Raw genomic sequence first — 27,895 nt, 5'->3', positions numbered from 1 at the left:
GCAGTAATACTATAGCAACACCCAATGACTTTACTACTGCATTTAGGCAGAGAATAATAACTGCTTTTGTTATGCATACACAGTCTTATTGGTCACTATTAAGTGTATGCAAAGACCCAGTCTACAGCCTTTGTCACTTATACGATGGATGTCTGGTGATGTGATGTGACATCTATGACCTCCAGCAGTTGGATGCCTAATGTTTATGTGGGGCTTAAGGAGACGGGACTGGAAAAAGACCACTGGTTTGTCATCTGTAATTTCATAATGAGCATGTTACAATATACCACCATGTGATTCCACTGTGGGCAGAATCTGGACTAAGTAATTAGTATTCAGTATTATTTAACATCAAGGGATGCAAGGAAATGTTAATTCAAATAGCTATATCTTTATTTTTATAATTATAGTGTATACCAGAAAAATCAAGTTTATTCCTGTGTCAGAAATCTTTATACCAATTGTTGTAATTTTTTAAAAGTTTTTATAGGAAACAAAATGGGTACCAATACATTCAGTTTTTATATACATTATATTTCAGTAACACAAGAATAATATACCGTAGATTTCAAATAAATATTTCAAATGACAGACAGATAAATGTGGGTGGTCTTCTTAAAGACTGAGGGGGAGATCATACTATCAAGAGAATTTGATCAATTTGGTGCATATAAGCAAAAAACTATAACTCACTTCAGAACACCATTTTGTATGTTTCCTCCCCTCCTCTGTGACTTTTCTGCACAAAAAGTTCTGACTTTTAAAAGTGCTCTCCAAAGGCATTTTGTAAGCAAAGTATGACCTGGCTTAGGTTTGCGACTTTTTTCTACCCACACACACAGTGAGACCTCCAAAAGATCAACTATTTAAGGAGATCACCCCCCCCCTATCCAGAACAGATTCAGATTCCGTATGACAGATATTCAGTCCATAATACATTGTGACCCCCCCCCCCCTTATAGCAGACCACTTTTCACTTTTCACCATAACTTTGTGTTCTTCTCAAAGATGTTTCAATACATATATAAGATAGAAGCAACACTGCTATTGAAAAAAAGTCATGTGCACGGAAGGTTTTGATCATGGGCAAACGCATATAATCATTCCAATCTATGCCGAAACATGAAGACGTGTTTTATTCCATCATACAGAAGATACATAGTTTTAACCCCATCATCATGCTTGAGAAAGACTGCATGATGCAGTTAACATGTTGAATTTGTATATGCAGTATGATGTAATAAAACACATTTATGTATTTACCTCTGGTTGGAGTCCTGCAGGTCTTCTTTGTTTAAATATATATATATATATATATATATATATATATATATATATATATATATTAAATATAATTTTTTATGTTTATATATGTTATATATTTATGTTTATATATGTTTATATTTATGTGTAGATTCCTCATGCAGGGATCATATCACTATGTCAACCTTATGGTTTTCAGATATTAAAGTAGGGAACTGAAATCAGTATTGTTAAAGCTAATGGTGACATTTTCCTTTCAGGAGCTGATCAGTTGTATGTTGCAAGTAAATGTAGAAGACAGGTTCACAGCAGATCAGATCTTGTCTCACCCCTGGGTGTCTGTAAGTACAATCCCTGTATTAATTTCCATATTTTCCCCTCTTGCATTATGGAATATAGTGTAAATGAGTTACATAAAATAGCTCCGCTGCTTGTGTCTCTTGCCCATCTTTTCCTTACTCATTTTAAAGAACATTTTATTAAAGGAATGTTCTTACAGGTGTATAGATTGAAACATTGCGTCCATCAGATAAAGAAACAGAGAAGAAAAGATTGCAGAGTTACGTTCAACAAAATGGTCCTCATCAGCAGTTTAGACATTTGACAACGTATGTTTGATAGAAAAAAAAAAGTGACCTACAGAAACAGAAAGAAGAGGAGTTTAGTAATATAATGATCACCAGCTTACTCTTAATATGTTTCATAAAAATAAAGAGAATGAGAAACACATACCATAATGTGTGTATTCATTTTAACAATACATGGTTCTTTAAAATGTGGAAGAGACATAACTGTTAGCATTGGGGCTGAAGGAATGGCTAAACTAGAAGTGAATGATACAAGTCATCCTCTGATACATTCGCCCACATTGCTGATCTGTAGGATTGTCTGAAGCAAACAGTCTTATAGATAATTTTGCAAAAAACATATGTTAATTTCCTGATGAAATTATGATTTTCCTCTGGTAAATGAATGAAGGGCAGGGCTTAGTTAACAAGGTGGAGCTTATGATCTTTTTGTGGTACTGCAGACAGTACAGAGGGAGAGGCTCCTGCTGCAGCTAATTATCTCAGTCTTACAATGGATGCTAATTTGCGTAGTGTACCTTCTATGTTTACTTTGTATGTGAATTGGTAACTAACATTCCCATTCATAAAGCATTTCATTTCTAGGGACAAAGCTCCCCAAGGGGAAAATAGTTTCAGGCTTTCTCAGAAAGCCACAAAGTAGACATACCATTTTATAGTCAAGGTTATCTTCTTTACTTTGCCATTTAATGATGGTAGATGTAAGGGCATTGAGTGATTCCAAGTGTGGACCTTTATACACAAGATGGGTATTTCTCTGATGCTACCATAAACCATTTTTATTTAGGGAGAGGGGCTAAGCAGCTGCGGGACCCTTCTGATAGTGGCTGTCTCTCATGGTAACAGCAGTCATGCATATATAAATCCAGCATGCCTAGTCCTACTTCTTTTTGACATCTGCTCTGGAGACACTGCAGCTACCTAAGCAAGAGACACTTTTCTCTTTATCTGTAAACGTTTTGATTAAAAGAATTTTCCCGTAATGAACATTTATAAAATTTGTGTTTTTATAATATGTACAGTTATAGGAAAAATTTCAAATGGTGTTTTCATAGTAAGAAAGAGTAAACCATAATAATATGAAATATTAATTGACCTTGATATGTATGAGAAAGAAAGAGAGCTCCCAATTACTTAGCTAAATGTAAAAACCATTAAGGATTCCAACATTGTAAGAATCTCCCAGTGGCTTTGTACTTTGAAACCAAAATTTTTGACAGGTAAAGCAGGAATTCACCTTTTTACTGAAGGAAATGTATAGACTTATTTGGTCTTTGGAGAATACAGGGATATTTTTGTTTTCTAAATATTAAAGAGTACCTTTCATCAAAAAAATGTTTTGATATGTTAGAGCTGATTGTATATAGAACAACTTTGTAATTGGATTTCATTTTAAAAATGCTTTCTTTTATGTGTATTTTCATTTTGAAAATATGGCCACTAGGGGTCTCCCTAGAGTCTCTGGCCACAAGCTTTTCATTGATTTCAGACTCACAGCAGCCTGGCAGTGAGTCCAAAATCGAAGTGCTGGCTGAGCATGTGACGAGCTCAGCACAGCTCCCCGCCTGTCAATTAGACAGGCGGGAGTGCTGTGCTCACTCGCATACCCCGCAGGGCTCTGTACACTGAGGACAAGCAGCGCTCCGTACACGGAGGACAAGCGGCGCTCTGTACACTGAGGACAAGCTGCACTCTGTACACTGAGGACAAGCTGCACTCTGTACACTGAGGAGAATCGGCGCCCTGTACACTGAGGAGAATCGGCGCCCTGTACACTGAGGACAAGCGGCGCTCTGTACACTGAGGACAAGCGGGGCTCTGCACACAGAGGACAAGCGGCGCTCTGTACACTGAGGACAAGTGGCGCTCTGTACACTGAGGACAAGCAGGGCTCTGTACACTGAGGACAAGCGGTGCTCTGTACACCGAGGACAAGCGGGGCTCTGAACACTGAGGACAAGCGGGGCTCTGAACACTGAGGACAAGCGGGACTCTGTACACTGAGGACAAGCGGGACTTTGTACAGTGAAGACAGGCTGGGCTCTGTATACTGAGGACAAGCGGGGCTCTATACTGAGGACAAGCGGGGCTCTGTGCAGTGAGGACAAGCGGGGCTCTGTGCAGTGATGACAAGCAGGGCTCTGTACACTGAGGACAAGCGGGACTCTTAACACTGAGAAAAAGCAGGGATCTGTGCACTGAGGACAAGCAGGGCACTGTAAATTAATGGAGGAGATATGTCATCAGTGTCACCTGCACTATGTGTCAGTATAGGCAGGTTAGTGCAGGTGACATTGGTGACATATTTCCTTAAATGTGCAATATTGGTTTAGTGCAGCTCACACTGCGGTTGACAAAAATATGATGGATTGAGATGCTAGATGTGTACCGAGGTTACTGTGTCACTCAGTATCCTATCTGTAGAAACAACAAAATATAGAGAAAACAGTCCTTCTAGGTATGCTCTAAAATATATTTGACCCAGGCCAATAGATGTACAACATAAAAAAGGGAAAACGTTCTACTATGTGGTATATAGTAAACTGGAAGAGTTATGTAGTGTTCATAAATATATATAGGGATTATTACTCCTTAGGGTATGTTCACACTGCGGAATTCCCACGGAATTCCGTGAGTGGAATTCCGCGAGTGAAATTCCGCAAAGTGAACTTAACATCTGTGTGAATGGGTCTTCCGCGAGACCCGTTCACACTGAGGAATTTCAGTGGCGGACAATTCCGCCGCTGAAATTGTACCGCACAAAGAAAGAACATGTTCATTCTTTGCGCGGAAGTCCGTGAGCACTGCATATCCGTCAATGGTGACGGCGCTGGCTGCCAGACTGAATCTCCGCTCGCTGAATTCTGCGAGCGGAGATTCAGCTACAAATCCGTAGTCTGAACATACCTTTAAAGGGGTACTCCAAGGGATGGGGCTAAGATGTCTGATCACAGGGGGTCTGACTGCTGGGACCCCCGCGATCTCCGGCCCGGCATCCCTGCGTTCTGAACATTTATGTTCAGAATGCTAGCTGTGCTAGGCTTTGGGCAGCTGTGGTCGTCACGTTCCCTCCATTCAGCTCTATGGTAGAGACGGAGATACAGGGGATAAGATGCCCAGGAGCAGAGTACCCAGTACTTTAAATGTGTAGTTGAGAGGAATTGGTATAAAAAAATATATATAAAAGTAAATAAAGAGAGAAATTCATACAGTTGTAATGTGTAATAAATGAAAAAAAATACCTAATGTATAAAATATAGTAATAGTAATTTATTATTAATATACATAAATAATTAGACTGACCACAGGGCCCTAGTAGGTGTCGAGTCTGATAATTTGTTTAAGGGTAGGTTCACACATAGCGTATAGACTATAGTATAAAAATGAATCAACTAGTATTCCACTATTATAGATTATAGAGCATATGCTGTAGTCTCTGTGAATGATGCGCTGGAGAGAAAAGCACAAGAGTGCACAGTATAACTTCTATAACTCTATACAATCTCCATGGATTACAGTGCAAAATAAGAGATGTATAGTATTACTCCTAGATCCGAGAAGGAAGAAACAGTCTGGGTGCTGTGCACCTAAACCATAGGAAGAATAGATATCTACTCCTGCATATTCACAAAACTCAAGCAAGAGAAAGAAATCTAATGCCCCCTACAAATAGTATTTACTGACAGATTCCTTAATGAAAATCTTTCAGCTGTATTTGCTGTTAAGAGCTACAGACACTGTTGGATAGTTGTTAAGGTATTAAAGTAAACTGTACCTTTCCTGGAGCTGATGGTGGTTGCCAAAGTTATGAAATCTTTTTATTTCTCAACCTAGTGTGGTGGAGCCAATCTCCTGGACTACCAAAGCCTAGCACACCTCCTCGTTCATACTTGCATCCCAGCTCCATCTTCACTGATGTACAGCATGCTTTACTCTTCAGCTGGCTGCTTGATTTGACTGATGGGCTTCATAGACTATAATGGAGCGCCTCAGCCATACCAAGTAGCCAGCCAGGGAGTGTACTTCACCCAGTTATAGCTAATGATCGTAAGGGGTCTCATCACGGAAACCTGACCACTCTTAACTCTTGACATGTCTGTGTGACAGTTTAAAAAATAATTAATAAGGACAGTGACACTTTGAAACCAGTCATCAGATGTCCTGCTAAATCCTGGGTGTGCCAATACTTAGATACTGTAGATTTACAAAAAGTAGGCTGTGCCCTCAAAATCCTTCCTCTCATGAGACCATGGACCTTCTGTCTGATGCTGTTTGTGAGTAATGTAGGATCTGCTATAGGCTTTGTGGGAAGTGTACGTGCCTGGTAAATCTGTCTCCATCCCTGGGGATTTTGCTGTTATCTCTTATGCTGTACATAATACTTTGCTGAGATCATTTTTGGTGGTTGATGGCAGCAGAATGTGGTCAAATTCTGTGGTAGTACCTGTTCGTATCATGTACTGAGCGTCCTCCTGTTTTTAAGAGAAGAAAACCAGAAAGTAAGGCTGGTTCAAGCATAGTATTACGGTCAGTATTTTATGCAATAATAATAATTTCTTTATATAGCGCCAACAAACATAAAAATTTTAGGGCCATCAATAGAGACAAGTATTAGACATTACAATATTACACACTAAATATTCAAACAAGAGAAGTGAGGGCCCTGCTCTTGAGAGCTTACAGACTACGAGGAATGGAGCTGAGACAAAAGGCAGAAAGTGCTTTATTAATGGTCCAACCCGGTTTTATAAATAGGGAGATTTATTAAAAGTGGGAGAACCAGTTAACAAAAACATTTTGAATGTCTAAATTGTGGGAGACTGCCGAATATGGCACTTTTCATGTCTCCAGGACCCAGAGGTCTCACAAGGGGGCAAAGTGATAGTAAAGGAGACCACAAAAAAGTTCAAATCTATCTGTTCTAGTTTTTCAATTTATCTGTTCCGCCCCTGGTTTGTGCTAAAAATTGCAACTGAAATGAGGTTCAAAATAAAAAACAAATACTGATCAAAGTACTATGTGTGATCCCAGCCTACACAAAAACAGTATCTAAATTGGACAGTTTATTGACCAATAACCGTAACATACAGTACCAAAAGCATAAACTATCACAAAAGAGCATGATATCATTTCAGTATAACATGGCAGCAATGGAAGAAGCATGGTGGGGCCCCTCAAAGTAATAACAGGAAAAACATTTGTGTAATGCAGACATCGATGTGACAGAATGTGTACAGTATGTCAAGCCACTAGGTTTATGCTTTATCTTGGTTCCCTGCTTGGCTTTAAAGAAGACTTCTGATGAAAATATGCCACTCTATGTGGGCATGACAGGGTCGACTAGCTATTATACAGAAAAAATATAGTGTCAAATGCATAATATCTAGTAAAACTAAATACACCGGACTCGGTTAGACTTCCAAATATTTTTGAGCCTGGAGCCTTCCCACTTACACACACTTTCTGACCATTGATGTGTACAAGTAGATACACAGTAAACATCACTCAATAATAGTGGAGCGAGGAATACAACAGGTTCAGAAATACAATGTACTCCTATCTAACCTGGTATACTGTTTTTCTTAGATAAAATGCAAAAGGCACAGATTTTTGGGCTGTTTAGTATAATAGTCTGGCCTGTGATGATATGTGTCCCTTAGATAGAACTTCATATGTTTAGGATAGAGCTGCTATAATATACATTACAGACCAAATGTTTGGACATACCTTCTCATTCAGAGTTTTCTTTATTTTCATGACTATGAAAATTGTAAATTCACACAGAAGGCATCAAAACTATGAATTAACACATGTGGAATTATATACATAACAACTGAAGTGTGAAATAACTGAAAATATGTCATATTCTAGGTTCTAGCCACCTTTTTGCTTTGATTACTGCTTTGCACACTCTTGGCATTCTTTTGTTGAGCTTCAAGAGGTAGTCACCTGAAATGGTTTTCACTTCACAGGTGTGCTGGTGGGGAGAAGGAGGAGGTGTGATGGTGTGAAGGTGCTTTGCTGGTGACACTGTTAGGGATTTATTCAAAATTGAAGGCATACTGAACCAGCATGGCTACTACAGCATCTTGCAGTGGCATGCTATTCCATCCGGTTTGCGTTTAGTTGGACCATCATTTATTTTTCAACAGGACAATGACCCCAAACACACCTCCAGGCTGTGTAAGGGCTATTTGACCAAGAAGGAGAGTGATGGGGTGCTGCGCCAGATGACCTGGCCTCCACAGTCACTGGACCTGAACCCAATCGAGATGGTTTGGGGTGAGCTGGACCGCAGAGTGAAGGCAAAAGGGCCAACAAAGTGCTAAGCATCTCTGAGAACTCCTTCAAGACTGTTGGAAGACCATTTCAGGTGACTACCTCTTGAAGCTCATCAAGAGAATGAGTGTGCAAAGCAGTAATCAAAGCAAAAGGTGGCTAGAACCTAGAATATGACATGTTTCACACTTTTTTGTTATGTATATAATTCCACATGTGTTAATTCATAGTTTTGATGCCTTCAGTGTGAATCTACAATTTTCATAGTCATGAAAATAAAGAAAACTCTGAATGAGAAGGTGCGTCCAAACTTTTGGTCTGTACTGTATGTTATGTCTAACGTTTAACCTGTGTTCTATATGACAATGTGGCCATCAGCAGTATATTTGACCACAATGTCGATTAATGAGTCCTATTCTCTTTTTATACAGGATGATGCCTCTCTGGGGAATAATATGCAGGTTGAGGTTACAGGTAAATTAAAACAGCATTTTAACTCCTTACCCAAGGGTAATAACACTACAGCGGCCGTGTCTGTGATCATGGTGAGTGTTTTATTCTCTGCAGTCTTGAAGGCCTGCTCAATGATGCATGTACCTGTTAGTTTTAGATATAAAGAACAATGCATTTATCCCACAAATGAGATAGGATTTACCCTTCAGCATTTTGAAGCTAAACAAATTTGTTTACTGGAATTGCCAAAATTCTGTGATGTATATATTTTCCAAGAAAATATTTTTTTTATATACCGAAGGTACAAGTGATAATTTTAGTATCAATGAGAGCCCTGCAAATCACCTATTCCGTGAGCAGGTAATCAATGTTTTTCTGGTTAATCCCCTGTAAGTGGGTGTCAGGCTAGATAGGCCTCCATTCCCTTGAGACTCCTTGCAAAATGCACCATTGCAGCAGGCTGTCACCCGGCTCTGCACTCACATAAACACATACAAGATCTTACCTCCTCATGTGGCCTCCACAACTGTCAAACAATGTTGAGAATTTGGAATTCAGAATTCAATCCCATTTTTGTCAAATATAGGCAGGAATACATGAACTAGCCTAGAAATTATTTCATGTATAATGGAAAGAGCCAGTATATCAGCATACACACAATAGAGCTGCTAGAGAGAACCTAAGTCAGTGCAGACCTAACCACCTTGTGTGAACCTAAACCGAGCTCTCTAACCAAAATGACAGCAAAGTTAACAGTCAAAGGGGGACATTTACTAATCTAGTCTATTCTGGGTATGCTTATAGACCAGCGTATGTGGTAGTCTCCTGTCTATTGTGCTCCTAATTTATCAAAGGTCTCACAGCCCTTGATAAATTCTGTGCTCAGACTTCAGGGTCTACAGCTTAAACTGCATTTAGACCTGCTCCAACATGGTCTGACATTTCAGCGTATTTTGGGCAGATGCGACTTGTCGCTGAAAAGTCGCACTTGATAAATTCAGCACCAATGCATTTTCCAATGCATTTCCGTCTAAAATAGACTTGCATGCATCATGTTCTAAAAATCCTCTACAGCAAAAGTCGCAGAAAAGTCGCACATATTTAGACTGCGACTTTCTGTGCGACAAATTTAGACAGGAAAAACCAGTCTAAAGCCTTTGATAAATCTCCCCCAAAGTCATCTATTCTATTCTTAACCCCTTCACACAGAACATCGCCTTTATACGGCAGATGACGTGATACCTTTGCGTATTCTGCCGTATATAGGCAGCGTTCATTAAATGCACGCTCCTGCGGCGCGGAACGGGTTAATTAGCTAAAGTCCCGGGGTGTCCGGCGGGAGACCACTCAGCGATCGGTTGTGTAGGGGCGGGTGCACGGCAGGCGGGCGGAGATCCGGCGGTCTGACGGCGGCCACAATGACGGGGGGTAAGTGCCCTCCCCCTTACAGGTTCAAAAACTGCAACTATCAGCATGCCCAGACAGCCAATGCCTGTCTGGGCATGCTGGGAGTTGTAGTTTTGCAACATCTGGAGGACCACAGTTTAAAAACCACTACATAATGGTCTCCAAACTGTAATCCTCCAGATGTTGCAAAACTACAACTCCCAGCATGCCCTGCTGCAAACGGCTGTCTGGGCATGCTGGGAGTTGTAGTTGTGTGCCTCCAGCTTTTGCAAAACTACAACTCCCAGCATGCCCAGACAGCCATTTGCTGTCTGGGCATGCTGGGATTTGTAGTTTTGCAAGATCTGGAGGACCTCCGTTTAGAAATCACTGTGCAGTCTCTAAACTGTGGCCCTCCAGATCTGGCAAAACTACCAGCATGCCCGGCAACAAGCGGCTGTTAGTACTGTACATGCTGGGAGTTGGAGTTTTGCTACAGCTGGAGGCACACTGGTGGGTAAACACTGAGTAAGGCTGGGTTCACACTACGTTTTTGCCATACTGTTTTCAATCCGTTTTTCTAAAGAAAACCGTATGGCAAAAAAACGGATGGAACAGTATGGAAAAAAGTAAACCGTATGCGTTTTTAACCCCTTAAGGACCGAGCCCTTTTTCACCTTAAGGACCAGAGCATTTTTTGCAATTCTGACCACTGTCACTTTAAACATTAATAACTCTGGGATGCTTTTAGTTATCAATCTGATTCCGAGATTGTTTTTTCGTGACATATTCTACTTTAACTTAGTGGTAAAATTTTATGGTAACTTGCATCCTTTCTTGGTGAAAAATCCCCAAATTTGATGAAACAAATGAAAATTTAGCATTTTTCTAACTTTGAAGCTCTCTGCTTGTAAGGAAAATGGATATTCAAAATAATTTTTTTTTTGGGTTCACATATACAATATGTCTACTTTATGTTTGCATCATAAAATTTATGAGTTTTTACTTTTGGAAGACACCAGAGGGCTTCAAAGTTCAGCAGCAATTTTTTTTCACAAAATTTTCAAACTCGCTATTTTTCATGGACCAGTTCAGGTTTGAAGTGGATTTGAAGGGTCTTCATATTAGAAATACCCCATAAAAGACCCCATTATAAAAACTAAACCCCCCAAAGTATTCAAAATGACATTCAGTAAGTGTATTAACCCTTTAGGTGTTTCACAGGAATAGCAGCAAAGTGAAGGAGAAAATTCAAAATCTTCATTTTTTACATTCGCATGTTCTTGTAGACCCAATTTTTGAATTTTTGCAAGGGGTAAAAAGGAGAAAATTTTTACTTGAATTTGAAACCCAATTTCTCTCGAGTAAGCACATAGCTCATATGTCTATGTTAATTGTTCAGCGGGCGCAGTAGAGGGCTCAGAAGGGAAGGAGCGACAAATGGTTTTTGGGGGGCATGTCACCTTTAGGAAGCCCCTATGGTGCCAGGACAGCAAAAAAAAAAAACATGGCATACCATTTTGGAAACTAGACCCCTCAGGGAACGTAACAAGGGGTAAAGTGAACCTTAATACCCTACAGGTGTTTCACGACTTTTGCATATGTAAAAAAAAAAATTTTTTTTTTACCTAAAATGCTTGGTTTCCCAAAAATTTAACATTTTTAAAAAGGGTAATAGCAGAAAATACCCCCCAAAATTTGAAACCCAATTTCTCCTGATTCAGAAAACACCCAATATGGGGGTGAAAAGTGCTCTGCTGGCGCACTACAGGTCTCAGAAGAGAAGGAGTCACATTTGGCTTTTTGAAAGCAAATTTTGCTCTGGGGGCATGCCGCATTTAGGAAGCCCCTATGGTGCCAGGACAGCAAAAAAAAAAAACATGGCATACCATTTTGGAAACTAAACCCCTCGGGGAACGTAACAAGGGGTTAAGTGAACCTTTATACCCCACAGGTGTTTCATGACTTTTGTATATGTAAAAAAAAAATTATTTTTTGTTTTCCCAAAAATTTTACATTTTTAAAAAGGGTAATAGCAGAAAATACCCCCCAAAATTTGAAGCCCAATTTCTCCCGAGTACGGCGATACCCCATATGTGGCCCTAAACTGTTGCCTTGAAATACGACAGGGCTCCAAAGTGAGAGCGCCATGCGCATTTGAGGCCTAAATTAGGGACTTGCATAGGGGTGGACATAGGGGTATTCTACGCCAGTGATTCCCAAACAGGGGGCCTCCAGCTGTTGTAAAACTCCCAGCATGCCTAGACAGTCAGTGGCAATCTGGCAATACTGGGAGTAGTTGTTTTGCAACAGCTGGAGGCTCCGTTTTGGAAACAGTGACGTACCAGATGTTTTTCATTTTTATTGGGGAGGGGAGGGGGGCTGTGTAGGGGTATGTGTATATGTAGTGTTTTTTTACTTTTTATTTTATTTTGTGTTAGTGTAGTGTAGTGTTTTTAGGGTACAGTCACACGGGCGGGGGTTCACAGTAGTTTCTCGCTGGTAGTTTGAGCAGCGGCAGAAAATTTGCCGCAGCTCAAACTTGCAGCCGGATACTTACTGTAATCCTCCGCCCATGTGAGTGTACCCTGTACGTTCACATTGGGGGGGGGGGGGGGAGAAACATCCAGCTGTTGTAAAACTACAACTCCCAGCATGTACGGTCTATCAGTGCATGCTGGGAGTTGTAGTTTTGCAACAGCTGAAGACACACTGGTTGTGAAACACCGAGTTTGGTAACAAACTCAGTGTTTTGCAACCAGTGTACCTTGAGCTGTTGCAAAAGCTACAACCCCCAGCATGTACGGACAGCAGAAGGGCATGCTGGGTCTTGTAGTTATGCAACAGCCGGAGGCATACTACATTGGCTGGGGATTCTGGGGATTGTAGTTATGCAACAGCTGGAGGCACACTGGTTTGCTACTTAACTCAGTGTGCCTTCAGCTGTTGCAAAACTACAACTCTCAGCAGTCACCGACAGCCAACTGGCATGCTGGGAGTTGTAATTATGCAACCGCCAGATGCACCACTACAACTCCCAGCATGCACTTTAGCTGATTGTGCAAGCTGGGAGTTGTAGTTATACAACAGCTGAAGGTACACTTTTCTATAGAAAGAATGTGCCTCCAGCTGTTGCAAAACTACAAGTCCCAGCATGCCCATAAGGGCATGCTGGGAGTTGTGGTGGTCTGCCTCCTGCTGTTGCATAACTACAGCTCCCAGCATGCCCTTTTTGCATGCTGGGAGCTGTTGCTAAGCAACAGCAGGAGGCTGTCACTCACCTCCTGCTGCTGCTCAGGGAACATGTCAGTCCCGCCGCCGCCGTCGCTCCTGGGGCACATGGAGTAAACGCACATGGCCCCGACTTCTATTCCAACCAAATTCTCTCTCCATGGCGCTCCTTCTCTTCTAAGCATTTTAGTTCACCCATAGAGCAGTTTACATCCAGATATGGGGTATTTCCATATTCAGAAGAAATAGTGTTACACATTTGGGGGGCTTTTTTTCCTATTACCCCTTATAAAAATGAAAACTTTGGGGCAACGCCAGCATTTTAGTGAAAAAAAAATCAAATTTTTCATTTTCACGTCCAAATTTAGTGAAAATTCGTCAAACATCTGTGCAGTATTAAGGCTCACTGTACCCCTTGTTACGTTCCTTGAGGGGTGTAGTTTCCAAAATAGTATGCCATATAGGTTTTTTTTTTTTTGCTGTTCTGGCACCATGGGGCTTCCTAAATGCAACATACCCCCAAAGACCATTTCAGCAAAATTTGCTCTCCACAATCCCATTGTCGCTCCTTCCTGTCTGAGCCCTCTAGTGCACCCACAAAGCACTTTACATCCACATATGGGGTAGTTCCTTACTCGAGAGAAATTAGGTTACAAATTTAGCAGGGATTTTTCTCCTTTTACCCCTTGTAAAAATTCAAAAAATGGGTCTACAAGAACATGTTAGTGTAAAATTTGAAGATTTAGAATTTCTCCTTAACTTTGCTGCTATTCCTGTGAAACACCTAAACGGTTAACAAAAATTCAGAATATTATTTTGAATTCTTTTAGGGGTGTAGTTTATATAATTTAAACTGAACTGGTCGCTGGAAAATTCAGATTTAGAAATTTTCATGAAAAACTGGAAAATTGCTGCTAAACTTTGAAGCCCTTTAATGTCTTCAAAAAGCAAAAAAAAATTCAACTTTATGATGCCAACATAAAGTAGACATATTGGGGGATATTTATCAAAGTTGTCTATGTCCCGCATCAATATAGACCAAACTACAGAGGGTTAGTCTGGTCTATTGTGCACCTAATTTATCAAATGGCGCACGGCTCTTGATAAATTCTGTGCACAGACTTCGTGATCTATGCTTTAGTCTATATTTAAACCTGCTCCAACATGGTTTGACATTTCGGCGTACTTTCAGCCTATGCGTCTTGTCGCTGAAAAGTCGCTTTTGATAAATTCAGCACCAATGCATTTTTCAATGCATTTCAGTCTAAAATAGACTAACATGCATCATGTTCTAAAAATCCTCTAGAGCAAAAGTCGCAGAAAAGTCGCACATATTCAGACTGCGACTTTCTGTGCGACAAATTTAGACAAGAAAAACCAGTCTAAATCCTTTGATAAATCTCCCCCATTGTGTATGTGAATCAATATATAATTGATTTGGTATGTCCATTTTCCTTACATGCAGAAAGTTTCAAAGTTAAAAAAATTCAAAATTTTCAAATTTTTCATGAAATTTTCAAATTTTTCACCAAGAAATTATGCAAGTATCGTCGAAAATTTTCCACTAACATAACGTAGAATATGTAAAAAAAAAAAAAAACAGTCTTGGAATCAAATTCGTAAGTTTAAGCGTCCAAGAGTTATTAATGCTTAAAGGGGTTCTCCTATGGAAAACTTTTTTTTTTTAAATCAACTGGTGCCAGAAAGATAAACAGATTTGTAAATTACTTAATCTTAATCCTTCCAGTACTTTTTAGGGGCTGTATACCACAGAAGAAATGCTTTTCTGACCTCTGCTGTCCATTTTTCGAACTGTTCAGAGCAGGAGAAAATCCCCATAGCAAACATATGCTGCTCTGGACAGTTCCTAAAATGGACAGCAGAGATCAGCAGAGAGCACTGTGGTCGTGACATCAGAGAAATCCAAAAAGAAAAGCATTTTTTATAGTATATAGCCCCTAAAAAGTACTGGAAGGATTAAGATTTTTTTTATAGAAGTAATTTACAAATCTGTTTAACTTTCTGGCACCAGTTGATTTAAAAAAAAAAAAGTTTTCTATGGGAGTACCCCTTTAAATATATGGATTTGGGGCTCAAGATCATGGGTATTATATATATTTAATTCAAATAATATTGGTATGTACCATACAAGTAAATAAGGAGAGGGATAAAGTATAAAATACAATAGATTTGCTTCTCGAATTAAAGACAGATATTTATTATAGTAAAAATATATACGGTAGTAAAATTCCCTTGGGTATGTCACAGGGCCCTTGTGACCACCCTCTGGCTACTTACAGTAAAATATTTAAAATAATAAAATAAAAAAAAAAGATTATAACAATACTGCTGCTAGTGATCAAAAGTGCATAGTGATATTCACAGATGATTAGAAAGGTATTATGCGCCTTGTAGTCATTTGAAAGTAAATGTATGGGACTTGTCGCCGTGGTAGTTAATCACTCATATGCATATTGTAATCCTATGGTAGTGCTGATTCCGTTTAGATACTAAAGTATTGCACGTAGATCCTTAATAGTATGAATTAGCTACTCACCCCTCCGCGTTTACAGCAAGATAATGAAAGTCAAATGGTGGGCTGCACCCCTTACCTATCCCAGTAGTGTTCGTAGCCCGGGAGATAGCAGATTAGTGAGACTGGTCCTAGAGTTGTCTACGCAACTCACATTGGATTGTACTGTGATAAACCGACAGCCCGCCGCTCCGGCTAGATACACGTGCAGAAATCGTTCTGCTGGCGGCTGTCCTGATGGAAACTTCTTGTGAAGAGGGCACAGGTGATGTAGCGGGGATGAGTAGTTGTGGTGTCCTCGTGTATCCACGTAGAAAGTTGTTTGATTGACAGGGCACTGACAATCAACATAGCCAATATCAAAGCAGCAGTATATGGTCATACATATATTCAGGTATTGGCTGGATGCCTTTTTTAGACCTCCGTAGGTCTTTTCTTCAGCAGTTCATTCAGTACCTCATTCAGTAATGGTTTTAGGAGTCATTCTGAAAAGTATATATATAGGCTTAACCCCTCCCCTAAATAGTGACATCACATCCATTGTTAATTAGTGCAAATCTGCATCAATCTACTGGTTTTCTGTCTCTAGTAGATTAGGCTTTATACCACTGGACAGGCATGCTGGGAGTTGAAGTTGAGAAACACTGGTATAAAGCTTAATCTACTAGAGACAGAAAACCAGTAGATTAATGCAAATTTGCACTAATTAACAATGGATGTGATGTCACTATTTAGGGGAGGGGTTAAGCCTATATATATACTTTTCAGAATGACTCCTAAAACCATTACTGAATGAGGTACTGAATGAGCTGCTGAAGAAAAGACCTACGGAGGTCTAAAAAAGGCATCCAGCCAATACCTGAATATATGTATGACCATATACTGCTGCTTTGATATTGGCTATGTTGATTGTCAGTGCCCTGTCAATCAAACAACTTTCTACGTGGATGCACGAGGACACCGCAACTACTCATCCCCGCTACATCACCTGAGTCCACTTCACAAGAAGTTTCCATCAGGACAGCCGCCAGCAGAACGATTACTGCACGTGTATCTAGCCGGAGCGGCGGGCTGTCGGTTTATCACAGTACAATCCAATGTGAGTTGCGCAGACAACTCTAGGACCAGCACCAAGCGAAGCCTCACTAACCTGCTATCTCCCGGGCTGCAAACACTACTGGGATAAGTGAGGGGTGCAGCGCACCATTTGACTTTCATTATCTTGCTGTATATGCGGAGGGATGAGTAGCTAATTCATTCTATTAAGGATCTACGTGCAATACTTTAGTATCTACAACAGCATCTGCTCTACCATAAGATTACAATATGCATATAGTGATTAGAACGGCAACTACAAGTCCCATACTGCCTCATAAAGACATTTGCTTTCAACTGACTACAAGGCGCATAATGCCTTTCTAATCATCTGTGAATATCACTATGCACTTTTTGATCACTAGCAGCAGTATTGTTATAATCTTTTTTTATTATTTTAATTATTTTACTGTAAGTAGCCGGAGGGTGGTCACAAGGGCCCTGTGACATACCCAAGGGAATGTTACTATATATTTTTACTATAATAAATATCTGTCTTTAATTCAAGAAGCAAATGTATTGTATTTTATACTGTATCCCTCTCCTTATTTACTTGTATGGTACATACCAATATTATTTTATTGAAATATATATAATATCCATGACCTGGAGCCCCAAATCCATATATTTATATCTATATTTTCTGGACACCATGGGTATATGTGTCAGTTGGGCATCTCAGGTCTTTGTGGTGACTAGTCTGACAAGAGCCTCTCCAATTTTATCTACCGTATATACTCGAGTATAAGCCGACCCGAGTATAAGCCGAGGCCCCTAATTTCAACCCAAAATCCCAGGAAAAGTTATTGACTCGAGTATAAGCCTAGGGTGGGAAATACATCATCCCCCCCCCGTCATCATCCAGACCCCCGTCATTAACATCCTCATCATCATCACCGCCTGTCATCATCCAGACCCTCATCATCATCACCTGTCATCATCCCCTTGTCATCATCCCACACCACCCCCCCTTCATCATCCCCTTGTCATCATCCCACACCCCCCCCTTCATCATCCCCTTGTCATCATCCCACACACCCCCCTTCATCATCCCCTTGTCATCATCCCCCCCCTTCATCATCCCACACCCCCCCTTCATCATCCTCTTGTCATCATCCGCCCTCAGTGGTTTTCAACCTGCGGACCTCCAGAGGTTTCAAAACTACAACTCCCAGCAAGCCCGGGCAGCCATCGGCTGTCCGGGCTTGCTGGGAGTTGTAGTTTTGAAACCTCCGGAGGTCCGCAGGTTGAAGACCACTGCGGCCTTCGACACCATCCAGCCCCCTCTCACCCCCTTTAGTTCTGTACAGTACTCGCCTCCGCTCGGCGCTGGTCCGGTGCTGCAGGGCTGTCCGGAGAGGAGGTCGTCCGGTGGGATAGTGGTTCCGGGCAGCTATCTTCACTGGGGGCGCCTCTTCTCCGCGCTGCGGGCCCGGAATAGAGGCGTTGCCTGGACGATGACGCAGAAGTACGTTGGTAATGAACGTACCTCTGTGTCATCGTCAAGGCAACGTGACTATTCTGGGGCCGGGCCCAAAGCGCTTAGAAGAGGCCTCCCCGGTGAAGATAGCCGCCCGGAACCACTATCCCACCGGACGACCTCCTCTCCGGACAGTCCTGCAGCACCGGACCAGCGCCGAGCGGAGGCAAGTACTGTACAGAACTAAAGGGGGTGAGAGGGGGCTGGATGATGTCGAAGGCCGCAGTGGTCTTCAACCTGCGGACCTCCGGAGGTTTCAAAACTACAACTCCCAGCAAGCCTGGACAGCCGATGGCTGCCCGGGCTTGCTGGGAGTTGTAGTTTTAAAACCTCTGGAGGTCCGCAGGTTGAAGACCACTGCGGGTGGAGAGTTCACTCGAGTATAAGCCGAGGGGGGTGTTTTCAGCACGAAAAATCGTGCTGAAAAACTCGGCTTATACTCGAGTATATACGGTATATTAGCCTTATAGACTTACCCAGAATATGCAAACCCCGAATGATTAAAACCTTTGCTCTCTCTACCACATATCAGAAGTTTTTTTTTTCATAGTGCCCATTTGCTGTTCGTAACTGTGTAGTGTCAGACCGTGGTTCTTGGCATCTCCATCGTAGCTACCAGCTCCATAAGATCTCATCACACTGGGGTGCATGCTAGGTGTGGCTGCTATCGATACTGCACTGTTACGAGTGGCGGGGTTGCTGCAAAAACTGCACTATATTGAGGTATTTATGCACCAATTTGGCTATGGGTGTAATTTTATAAAATTGCTATAGTACACAGGGCTGTACTTGTTCATAAAACCTGGCAGTCATATAGTGTGATAAAAACCTTCCCAACCATGGTAAATGGCTCTCTATTGTTCCAAAACGTAAGAACAAGTTTAGCGGAAAACAATGTCACAAACCATACAAAAAGAACATTTATTCCACACTCCTACTGTGTGCTCAATAATTAAAGTGCTGCAAAGTCCATTGTGGCCTTTTATCTTGTAAGTGTTGGTTTACAGTTTTTTTTTTCCTGTTTTATGTGAAAAAGTAACCTCCCTCCAATATATTTAGTGTTTCCATGTTGCATGCTTTCAACATTTCTGTTTGCTGTCAGTAAATAAAAACATTGGGTTGGATTTATTAATACTATGTTAACTTTACAGCATAGAATAGAACTATTTTAGAGCTTACTTAGACCACTTTTTGCACCAAAATTTTGTTACAATGGTCCACATTTACTATTTCCATTCAAACAGTTTCAGGTTTTAGCCAACCACAACTCTTTTGCAAAAAGAAACCTGAACTACCCTACTCCTTGCATTTTTAACATGATCAAGTGGATGTGTTGGGTTTCTCAAAACCCACCAAATTTAAAGGAAAACTGTCAACCAGTTCACCCACACTAAACCCGATATCCTGGCTGATAGTGTGGGTGAACAGGAGTTCATACCGTTTTCACTTACTTTAGTGTGTGCCCTGGCCGCTGAGTTCTTCCCCGCTAAAGTTCAGTTTGTCCTTTGTCCTTTTTCCTTTTACAGCACTTGCGCCACGAAAGAATGATCTAGGTCATTAATTTAGTGGGATCCACACGGAATACATTGTCATCTATGGGGACAGAAATTGGCGCCCTCACATTCTCCAGGTGGATTATTTCTGCCCTGAGAATCCTCAATATTATTAATTAAATTATTATTATTAAAATTTATACTCATTTTGTATTAATTTTTTACAAACTTTAAAGTGGTAAGAAAAATTCCACAGAATTGTGTAGGTAGAAAAAAAAGAACATATTAATAGTTTGTTTAAATTGAATTAGAGTGCAATGCACCACTTTTAATTGGTGCACTACAATTTTTCCGAGATTAGTACCTTTGGTGAAAAAATCCAGATCATAGGGAAAAGAGACTTACAACAATGGGCCACAAATATGGGCCACAATTTAGCATTTTAATCCATGCCCTTTTACATTAAATCACATCCTTCTCTCTCAAACCCCACTTACCTTGTGAGGCTCAAATACACAAGCTCCTAATACACTTCATTCTAGCACATTTTGGGTAGCAAATCAGTGATGGTTCATTGGTGTATTTTTCACCAATTAAATTGTAAAGAAATTTGAGAGCATTGTATTAACATATACGGTAAGTGTCCCGTATCTTTTAGGCTGTGTTCATATGTTCAGGTTATTAATTGCAATTATTGAATTCAAAGCCAGGAACAGACCATGTATGGAAAATACATATGAAGGGAACACTGAGGCTTCTTCTTGTTTCATATTCATTCTTGGCTTTGTAATCGATAATTGCAATACAAAAACCTGAATGAGAGCCCCTTTAGGTATACAAATTTTGTGAGCTAAAAAACTTAAGAATTTAGTTTTGAGAAGCTTTTTGATGATGCTTTATACATTTCATTTCACAGTTTGAGTTTGACTTGTAGCCAAGAACTTCTGACCTCCATATCTTGCATAAATATTGGGCCAGTGATCATGAGAAGGAAGGACAGGCTTGGTATATTGTACTACACTGTAATAAGAAATGTTCTGCATGACCCTGACTTTAGCCTATTTCTTTCACACTGCTCTTCGATCCTTGCTGGGGAAGGTTCAGATTGGCTTACAGCACTTGCTTTCTTCACAAATGTCTCTGTTAATGTAGCAGAAATCCTTTTCAGACTTCTTGACTTCCGCAGATGCAGTATCCAGAAATGTTCTCTTGTATCTTCTCTCTTATTATTTAGTCTGCAGCGTCAATTGTCTAGTTAGTTTGGGATAACTCGGCTGTGATGGAAACCTATTCCTCTCATTTCAGATCACTCTCTTGTTTATATACTAGCCTAGGACTGAAGAGACCTGATAAAAAGAGTATAAAAGTGTGATCATGGCTTAAGAAAAATAAATTGGAATAACCACGCATTGCCTTAACACAGTTTAAAGGATAGGGGATAAGATATCTGCCCCTAGACATCCGATCCCCTATCCAAAGGAAAGGGGCAGAGTTCCCCTTTAAGCATACAACATCTGAGGGAAAGTGTCCCTCCACGTTCAATGATCATATTAAGTTACTAAAGCAAAAATAAGTAATTCAGACCTGGGGTTCACATTTTTTATTTTAACTGCAACTTGTTGAAGTTATTGTTTCCTACATTGCGAGGAATCTGGAGTCAACAGAGGGTTGCCATACACTTCAGACTCCATATATAGTACATGCACACTCAGTTCAGCCAAACATGCCTTAGTTTCCTTATAGGAAGAGGCACCTATGAAGGCAGCTTGCCTGCAGTGAGAACAAAGGATTGGACATTTTGAAATACAACAACATGTTTTTAGGGAGAGCCAAGGCACCCCTATACATAGTAGATCAAACAATGCCGGCGTTCAACTCAGTCCTGTCGGCATTTAACTAATGTGTGTGGGTACCTTAACAGTGTTGCACTGGTAGTGCCGTATATGCAGTACATGTGAATACATTGTTGTTTCTATTGTATTCAGTGTTGTTGACTTTGCTTTTAGTAAGTCTAGTTTCTATCCCTTGCTTTTTTCCGCCATCCCTCCTGTTTCCAAATGCCTGCCTTGCTTCCCCTCTGCATAGGTCCAGGACAATGGTATGTACTAACTGCATCTGCAATGCTTTATCTGCTTCATAAATGCATAACATAATACCCTGTTCCATTAGAGAGGAGAAATAATAATGGCTGTATAGATAAAACTGTGAGATCGCATTACTGAGGAAAGTCTGAAGATCCATGTATGTTGTTTAAAGGAAATCTGTCATCAGAATCACCCGCACAAAACCTGTTGCACAGGCTTGTAGTGCGGGTGATCCTGATTAAAACGCTTCTTACCTGGTTAAAAATGGTTCAGCTGTTCTTCAGATATCTATATCTTTAGTTTTCTGTTATTGTCTGGATTGGGACTCAGTGGGAGGTCTTATCATCTCGGACTCGGCTATACGTCATTCTAGCTGGGCGGAGCGGCCGCCCGGCTCATGAATATTCATGAACTTATCCTCGTAGTCTAACTCCTTTTTCTAGGTCTGGTGGGGAGGGCCGCGCATGCGCCACGTTCCGTACACCCGGAAGTGGCGTTCTCCCCGCGGCTTTTCACTCATGCAGCCCGTCTTCTTACTTGTATTGGGCCGCAGCTCGATTGAAGCCGGGGGGAGAACGCTGCTTCCGGGTGTACGGAACGCGGCGCATGCGCGGCCCTCCCCACCAGACCTAGAAAAAGGAGTTATTAGACTACGAGGAGAAGTTCATGAATATTCATGAGCCGGGCGGCCGCTCTGCCCAGCTAGAATGACGTATAGCCGAGTCCGAGATGATAAGACCTCCCACTGAGTCCCAAGCCAGGGAATAACAGAAAACTAAAAATATAGATATCTGAAGAACAGCTGAACCATTTTTAACCAGGTAAGAAGCGTTTTAATCAGGATCACCGCACTACAAGCCTGTGTAACAGGTTTAGTGCGGGTGATTCTGATGACAGATTTCCTTTAATCAGAGATTTACTATAAAGCCATTAACACTGAAAACTTTAGTAGCCAATGATAAAATGGCTCTAAGCCCTGTGTGCAGACCCTATGCATTGCAGTGGGCAAGTAGATACAATAGTAATTTCAGACCACATACCATATATGTACGATTTTACTTGGGGAACTATGTACGATTTTACTTGAAGAGTAGCTTGTTGGCACCCCTGCTAATATTACCCACTGCACGGAACTTATATACGTCGCCATTATCTATTGTTGGTTAGCTGTGTTTGTATTGAAAGGGGTCTTTTGGATTCAGCAAATAAAGCTCATGCACTGTATAATGAAATGTTATATTAATTCTAATACAACATGTGTATCAATTTATTGTGGATCTCTGCTTACAGTCTTTGGCTGCCTTTATTGTTTCCTTATCTATTCTGGTTATGTAATCATGCATGTATACAGCTTATTACAAGAGATGCCTCTGATAACATGCCACTGTACCTGTATCTCGCCTTGTATATATGTGTATCACATTACCAGGACCTATATTTAGCTGAAATATCACATTTACTTATTGAAGGCAGATCTTAAAAACTGTAAGAAGTGAATACACAAATGATACACAACATTTGGATATTTTTCCATTATACAATGACTAAGCCTTACTCGCTATACCTGAAACCTCTTTAAAAACTGTGTTGCATGGAAATGTGCAGCAGCTTTTTTAGTCAGTACAACCTGTTCTGTGTGTTCCATTAAAACAGTTCTGTGTCACTCGGTTTCCCATGAACAGTGTTTGGCATGTTCTTCGTTTTCGTGTTAGTGTTATTTTCCAAAGGAATCTAATAATAAAAATACTAACATAAATGTATAGAATCGAACAAATCAAAGTGTCCTAAAAAAAGACTCACAGTTTGACATGTCAACATACATCTAATTCTCAGGATGCGTAAAGCAAAATAGAACAATTTAGGAATTGCTCTAATAGTAAGATTGGATAGAAGCTTAGGCTATATTCACATTTTTAAAGTACTTTACACATATGCCAGCATACTGGTAGAATGGTATACTGTAACTATGTTTTCTATTTTTTATTGTATACTGTTTTTTGTTTTTGCTTGATTCTAAATATTGCTTTCATTTGAGTCCTGCAAAAATAAATAAATAAATGAAGAAGAAGAAGAAGAAGAATAGTATAGGCTGCGAAAATGACCAAACATAGTCACTAGTGGACTACATTTGGTGCTTTGATCTCAGTGTACCAAGCACTGGTATGCCGCAGTGTATGTGTGTGTGTATATACATACAATCAGCATACCGTTTAGCTTCTGTCTTGGTGTATTACCCCAAACATAGCCTGCTTTTCAGATGTGAATGTAACCTAATATTGTCCAAGCAGTATTGCTACACAAGGTGATCAGACCTCAACCACGGTCATGTAAAGCGGTTACCAACCACAGCGATGATCATGGTGGAAGATTACTTAATAGTAACCATTATTATTTCTCCTTTTTCTTGCATGCTTTTAATCATTATCATTAGATGAAATGTTTTCTGTTTTCTAATCCATTCATCCTTTTCTTCTACAGAACACAGCTCTTGATAAACAAGGGCAGATTGTTTGCAGTAAACGCTGTAATGACAATGGTACCACTGACCAGGAGAAAACCAGCATGGTGACAGCATTGGGTGATGACCTTCACCTGGATTTGGAGTCTACCAAATTGATGTGATGGATTAAAGCCTGGAGCAGATTACTGTCTGCTGGGCAGTGGGATTACTAACCATAAGGATCATTGATGACCAAACCCAGTGGGCGATAGCTCTTCTTATCACAACATGTTTGTTTTATTTTTGGGGGGAAACACTTCATTACAATCAATAAAGGACCTCACTAGAGTGTTAGGGTTGGACTGGGGAAATCCCTACTTTAAAGAACGCATTAGTTGGGCAGTTTCTAAAAGGAATAGCTTTGAGTATTGGTTAGTTACATATGTGGAAGTGCTGGTCAAAAGGCTACTGCCTTCTTTACACTATTGAGATTTTCCAGAAGAAGATCTCTACAGCACATCCTAATTTTAGCATTGACGATAGTAGTTCCTTTTTTGGAGGGGGGAGCTCAGGGGGATTCTTTTCTCTATAGTTTTAGTATTTTTAAGAACTCATAAAATCAGAGTTTGTATTCTAAAAGTACAGTACTACAATGTAATGGGCTAAGGTTTACCATCCTGTAGTATTCAAGAATGTTGGTGAAAAGTGTACATGCTTTTAACAAGGGGGTATTTATTTGAAGACCTGTTCTTCCATTGACTGCTGTGTGACTACTTTGTTTGGATCTTACAACTATTTATGTAAAATAACTTGCTAATAATTCTGATACACGATGGAATGTAGAAATTGCTGCATGTCACAACAACCAGGAACAAAACCTGATCTCAGCAAAAAGAAGCGCAACTAAATAACATTTTCTCTAATACTGTTTAATATCCAGATAAAAAGCCGGAATGTGCAGTTAGGGTTTGATCTGATACCATTCATAGTCATACAGGATAGAACATTCTTGCATTAAGCATACATAAGCATAGAGTTATGCTTTTTAGCAAGACTTTCATATTGTGCACTCACTGCTTAACAATACATCAACACAATACCAATATGTACTGCAAATAGAGTCCGTACCTGGGGCAATGCATGGTTTGTTCTTGTTATGCCACTATTTACATGGGGCCTTCTGTTATTTTAAATTATCATAGGAATCTGACAATCTCTACAAATTAAATAAAAAAAGACAATCATGGTTAATGTGCCCACTCATGTTACGATGACCTAGAAAGGATGCAAAATATGTTTAAATATGTAGAGTGTGCTGGAAACCACAATGACTTTCAGTAAAAAAAATGGAGATGGATATTATCTGTTTTCTTGGTAAATGCAATGGGATCATCAAAGACATAACTGTCAAAGGAGTACATGCCATAAATTTAGGCAACGCAACTACTACAGGGCCCCTGGAGAGAGTGGACTTAGGTTTGGTTGATCCGACAAGAGCAGATTAGGATTAAACAGAAAGGCCAGGAAACTGGAGCGAAACAAACACAATAGTGTGGATACTATACAAAAATTGTCTCTGAAGCTGTCCATACAAGATATTGTCACAGGTGTGTTCACGGTTTTATTATGGCAGTACTCTCCCTTTAATTGGAGGCCATTGTTTGATTCTTACTGTATTTGAAATATACAACCAAGAACTGTGGTGTAAACTGTGATTTATAATCATGTTACATCCAAAAAAGGACATTAAACTTTCTATACAACCTGTGTGTATTTCTGTAGCAACACCGCTCCTTTCTCCATGGTTTAATAAGAAAATGGCTGAGGAAAAAATAAATGGTCATTGTGTGACAATTAAACATATGGCCCTGTTTTCTACAGCAGGGAACATGCAGTTCTATAGATGACGCATTTGGGCTCATCACCTGTTTTTAATAGGTAGGTGTTGTTGAGGTCCATGTATGTACCTTAAATTATTCTACAAAAGATATATTGTCTTAAAATGTCTCCACTATAAAAGATTATGTAAATTGCATTTTACAAGACACATCCTGCTGCCTAACAGTAAAACAAAAAAAATGTATTTAGTTGGTTAAAAGACATACCAGAAACATTAGCCCCATAAGATAAGCCAAGCCTTTTAAGTACAGCCACTGTCTGTAATAATTTCTAATAGGAGCGCCGGGAGCAGTAATATCACCTGAAGATTCTCCATATGAATGTTCTAGTTTAGTCTTTGGTTATTTTAGGCAGCATTTTTCAGGTGCACAGGTACATTTTCACAAGGTCCTATGTGTTCATGTATTTGCTGCTCATTTTTCCAGAAATCATGTTTTAGAACCTCTCAGTATATGGCTTTCATTTTGTACTAGAGATGTAAAATATTTCCAATAAACATCCTCTTCATGGAAGGCTGCTTGTGTTTTTTTTTGTTTTGCAAACATTATACGATTAGTAGGTCTTTATCATAAATACAGTAGATCTCCACTTTCTAACTAAAATCATGCAATAGGCTGATAAGTTCATTGTATAATTAATTCTTATATACGTGGCACTTCTTCTCCACTATTTACGGTTGTACACCTCTCTGCCGCTTTCAAGCCTGGATTTACATTCCTAAAACCAGCAAGCTACAGCTAGGCCCACCTAACAGGGGTTGTAATGTATGACCCTTCAAAGGGCATATTCACACATATAACCAAACACAACTCAGCTGCCTTGTAAATGTTTTTGCTATACAGTTCCGTTTTTAAAAGATTCGATTTCAAATGGAGATAATGCTTGATTCACAGTATAATCTCACTGGAGGAGTTGTATACCTGGGTGTTATCAATGTAGAAATGGTACAGAAAACCAAAACTGCTGGTGCTAAAACCGGAAAGTTGTCAGGAACAAAGAAACCCAACAGAAAGCTGTCTCCTTTAGGCTAAGTTTCCACTTGTTTTTATTTCTGGCAGTTTTTGGAAAACTACTACTGCTGTTTACGAGCCAAAGCCAGAAGTGGATCCATAAGGGAGGAGAAGTATAAATCCTTACTTTATATGTCCTATTCCATTTGAATACACTTCTGGTTTGGCACAAAAACTGCAGTGGCAGTTTTCCAAAAACTGCCAGAAAAAAAACAAGTGGAAACTTAGCCTAAATGGGTACTCGGGTGGAAAACATTATTATTATTATTATTATTATTTAAATCAACTGGTGCCAGAAAGTTAAACAGATTTGTAAATTACTTCTATTTAAAAATCTTTACCCTTCCAGTACCTTTTAACAGCTGTATGCTGCAGAGGAAATTCTTTTCTTTTTGAATTTCTTTTTTGTCTTGTCCACAGTGCTCTCTGCTGACACCTGATGCCCGTATCAGGAACTGTCCAGAGCAGGAGAAAATCCCCATTTCAAACCTATGCTACTCTGGACAGTTCCTGACACAGACAGAGGTGTCTGCAGAGAGCAGTGTGGACAAGACAAAAAAGAAATTCAAAAAGAAAAGAATTTTCTTCTGTAGCATAAAGCTGCTAAATAGTACTGGAAGGGTAAAGATTTTTTAATTAAGTCATTTACAGATCTGTTTACC

At 40.1% G+C, this 27,895-nt stretch overlaps 1 protein-coding gene across 3 annotated transcripts in view; it reads left to right on the top strand.

Moving 5' to 3' along the window:
- The window catches only part of DCLK2 (doublecortin like kinase 2), a 151,608-nt gene extending 124,873 nt beyond the window's left edge, over positions 1 to 26,735 (top strand). For 2 of the 3 annotated variants that reach the window (XM_056562824.1, XM_056562823.1), the window contains 3 exons: positions 1,524 to 1,604; positions 8,561 to 8,674; positions 24,363 to 26,735. In XM_056562824.1, the coding sequence (XP_056418799.1) occupies positions 1,524 to 1,604; positions 8,561 to 8,674; positions 24,363 to 24,506 (339 nt within the window). In that variant the 3' untranslated portion in view covers positions 24,507 to 26,735. Of the gene's footprint in view, positions 1 to 1,523; positions 1,605 to 1,762; positions 1,993 to 8,560; positions 8,675 to 24,362 lie in introns of those variants that run through there. The other variant, XM_056562825.1, reaches the window with a different exon arrangement.
- The last annotated feature ends 1,160 nt before the right edge of the window (positions 26,736 to 27,895 follow it).

This window comes from Hyla sarda, chromosome 1 (assembly GCF_029499605.1).
Source record: "Hyla sarda isolate aHylSar1 chromosome 1, aHylSar1.hap1, whole genome shotgun sequence".
Taxonomy (NCBI): Eukaryota; Metazoa; Chordata; class Amphibia; order Anura; family Hylidae; genus Hyla; species Hyla sarda.
Note: the sequence above shows the minus strand (reverse complement) of the source record. Positions and strands in the feature narration are given on the sequence as shown.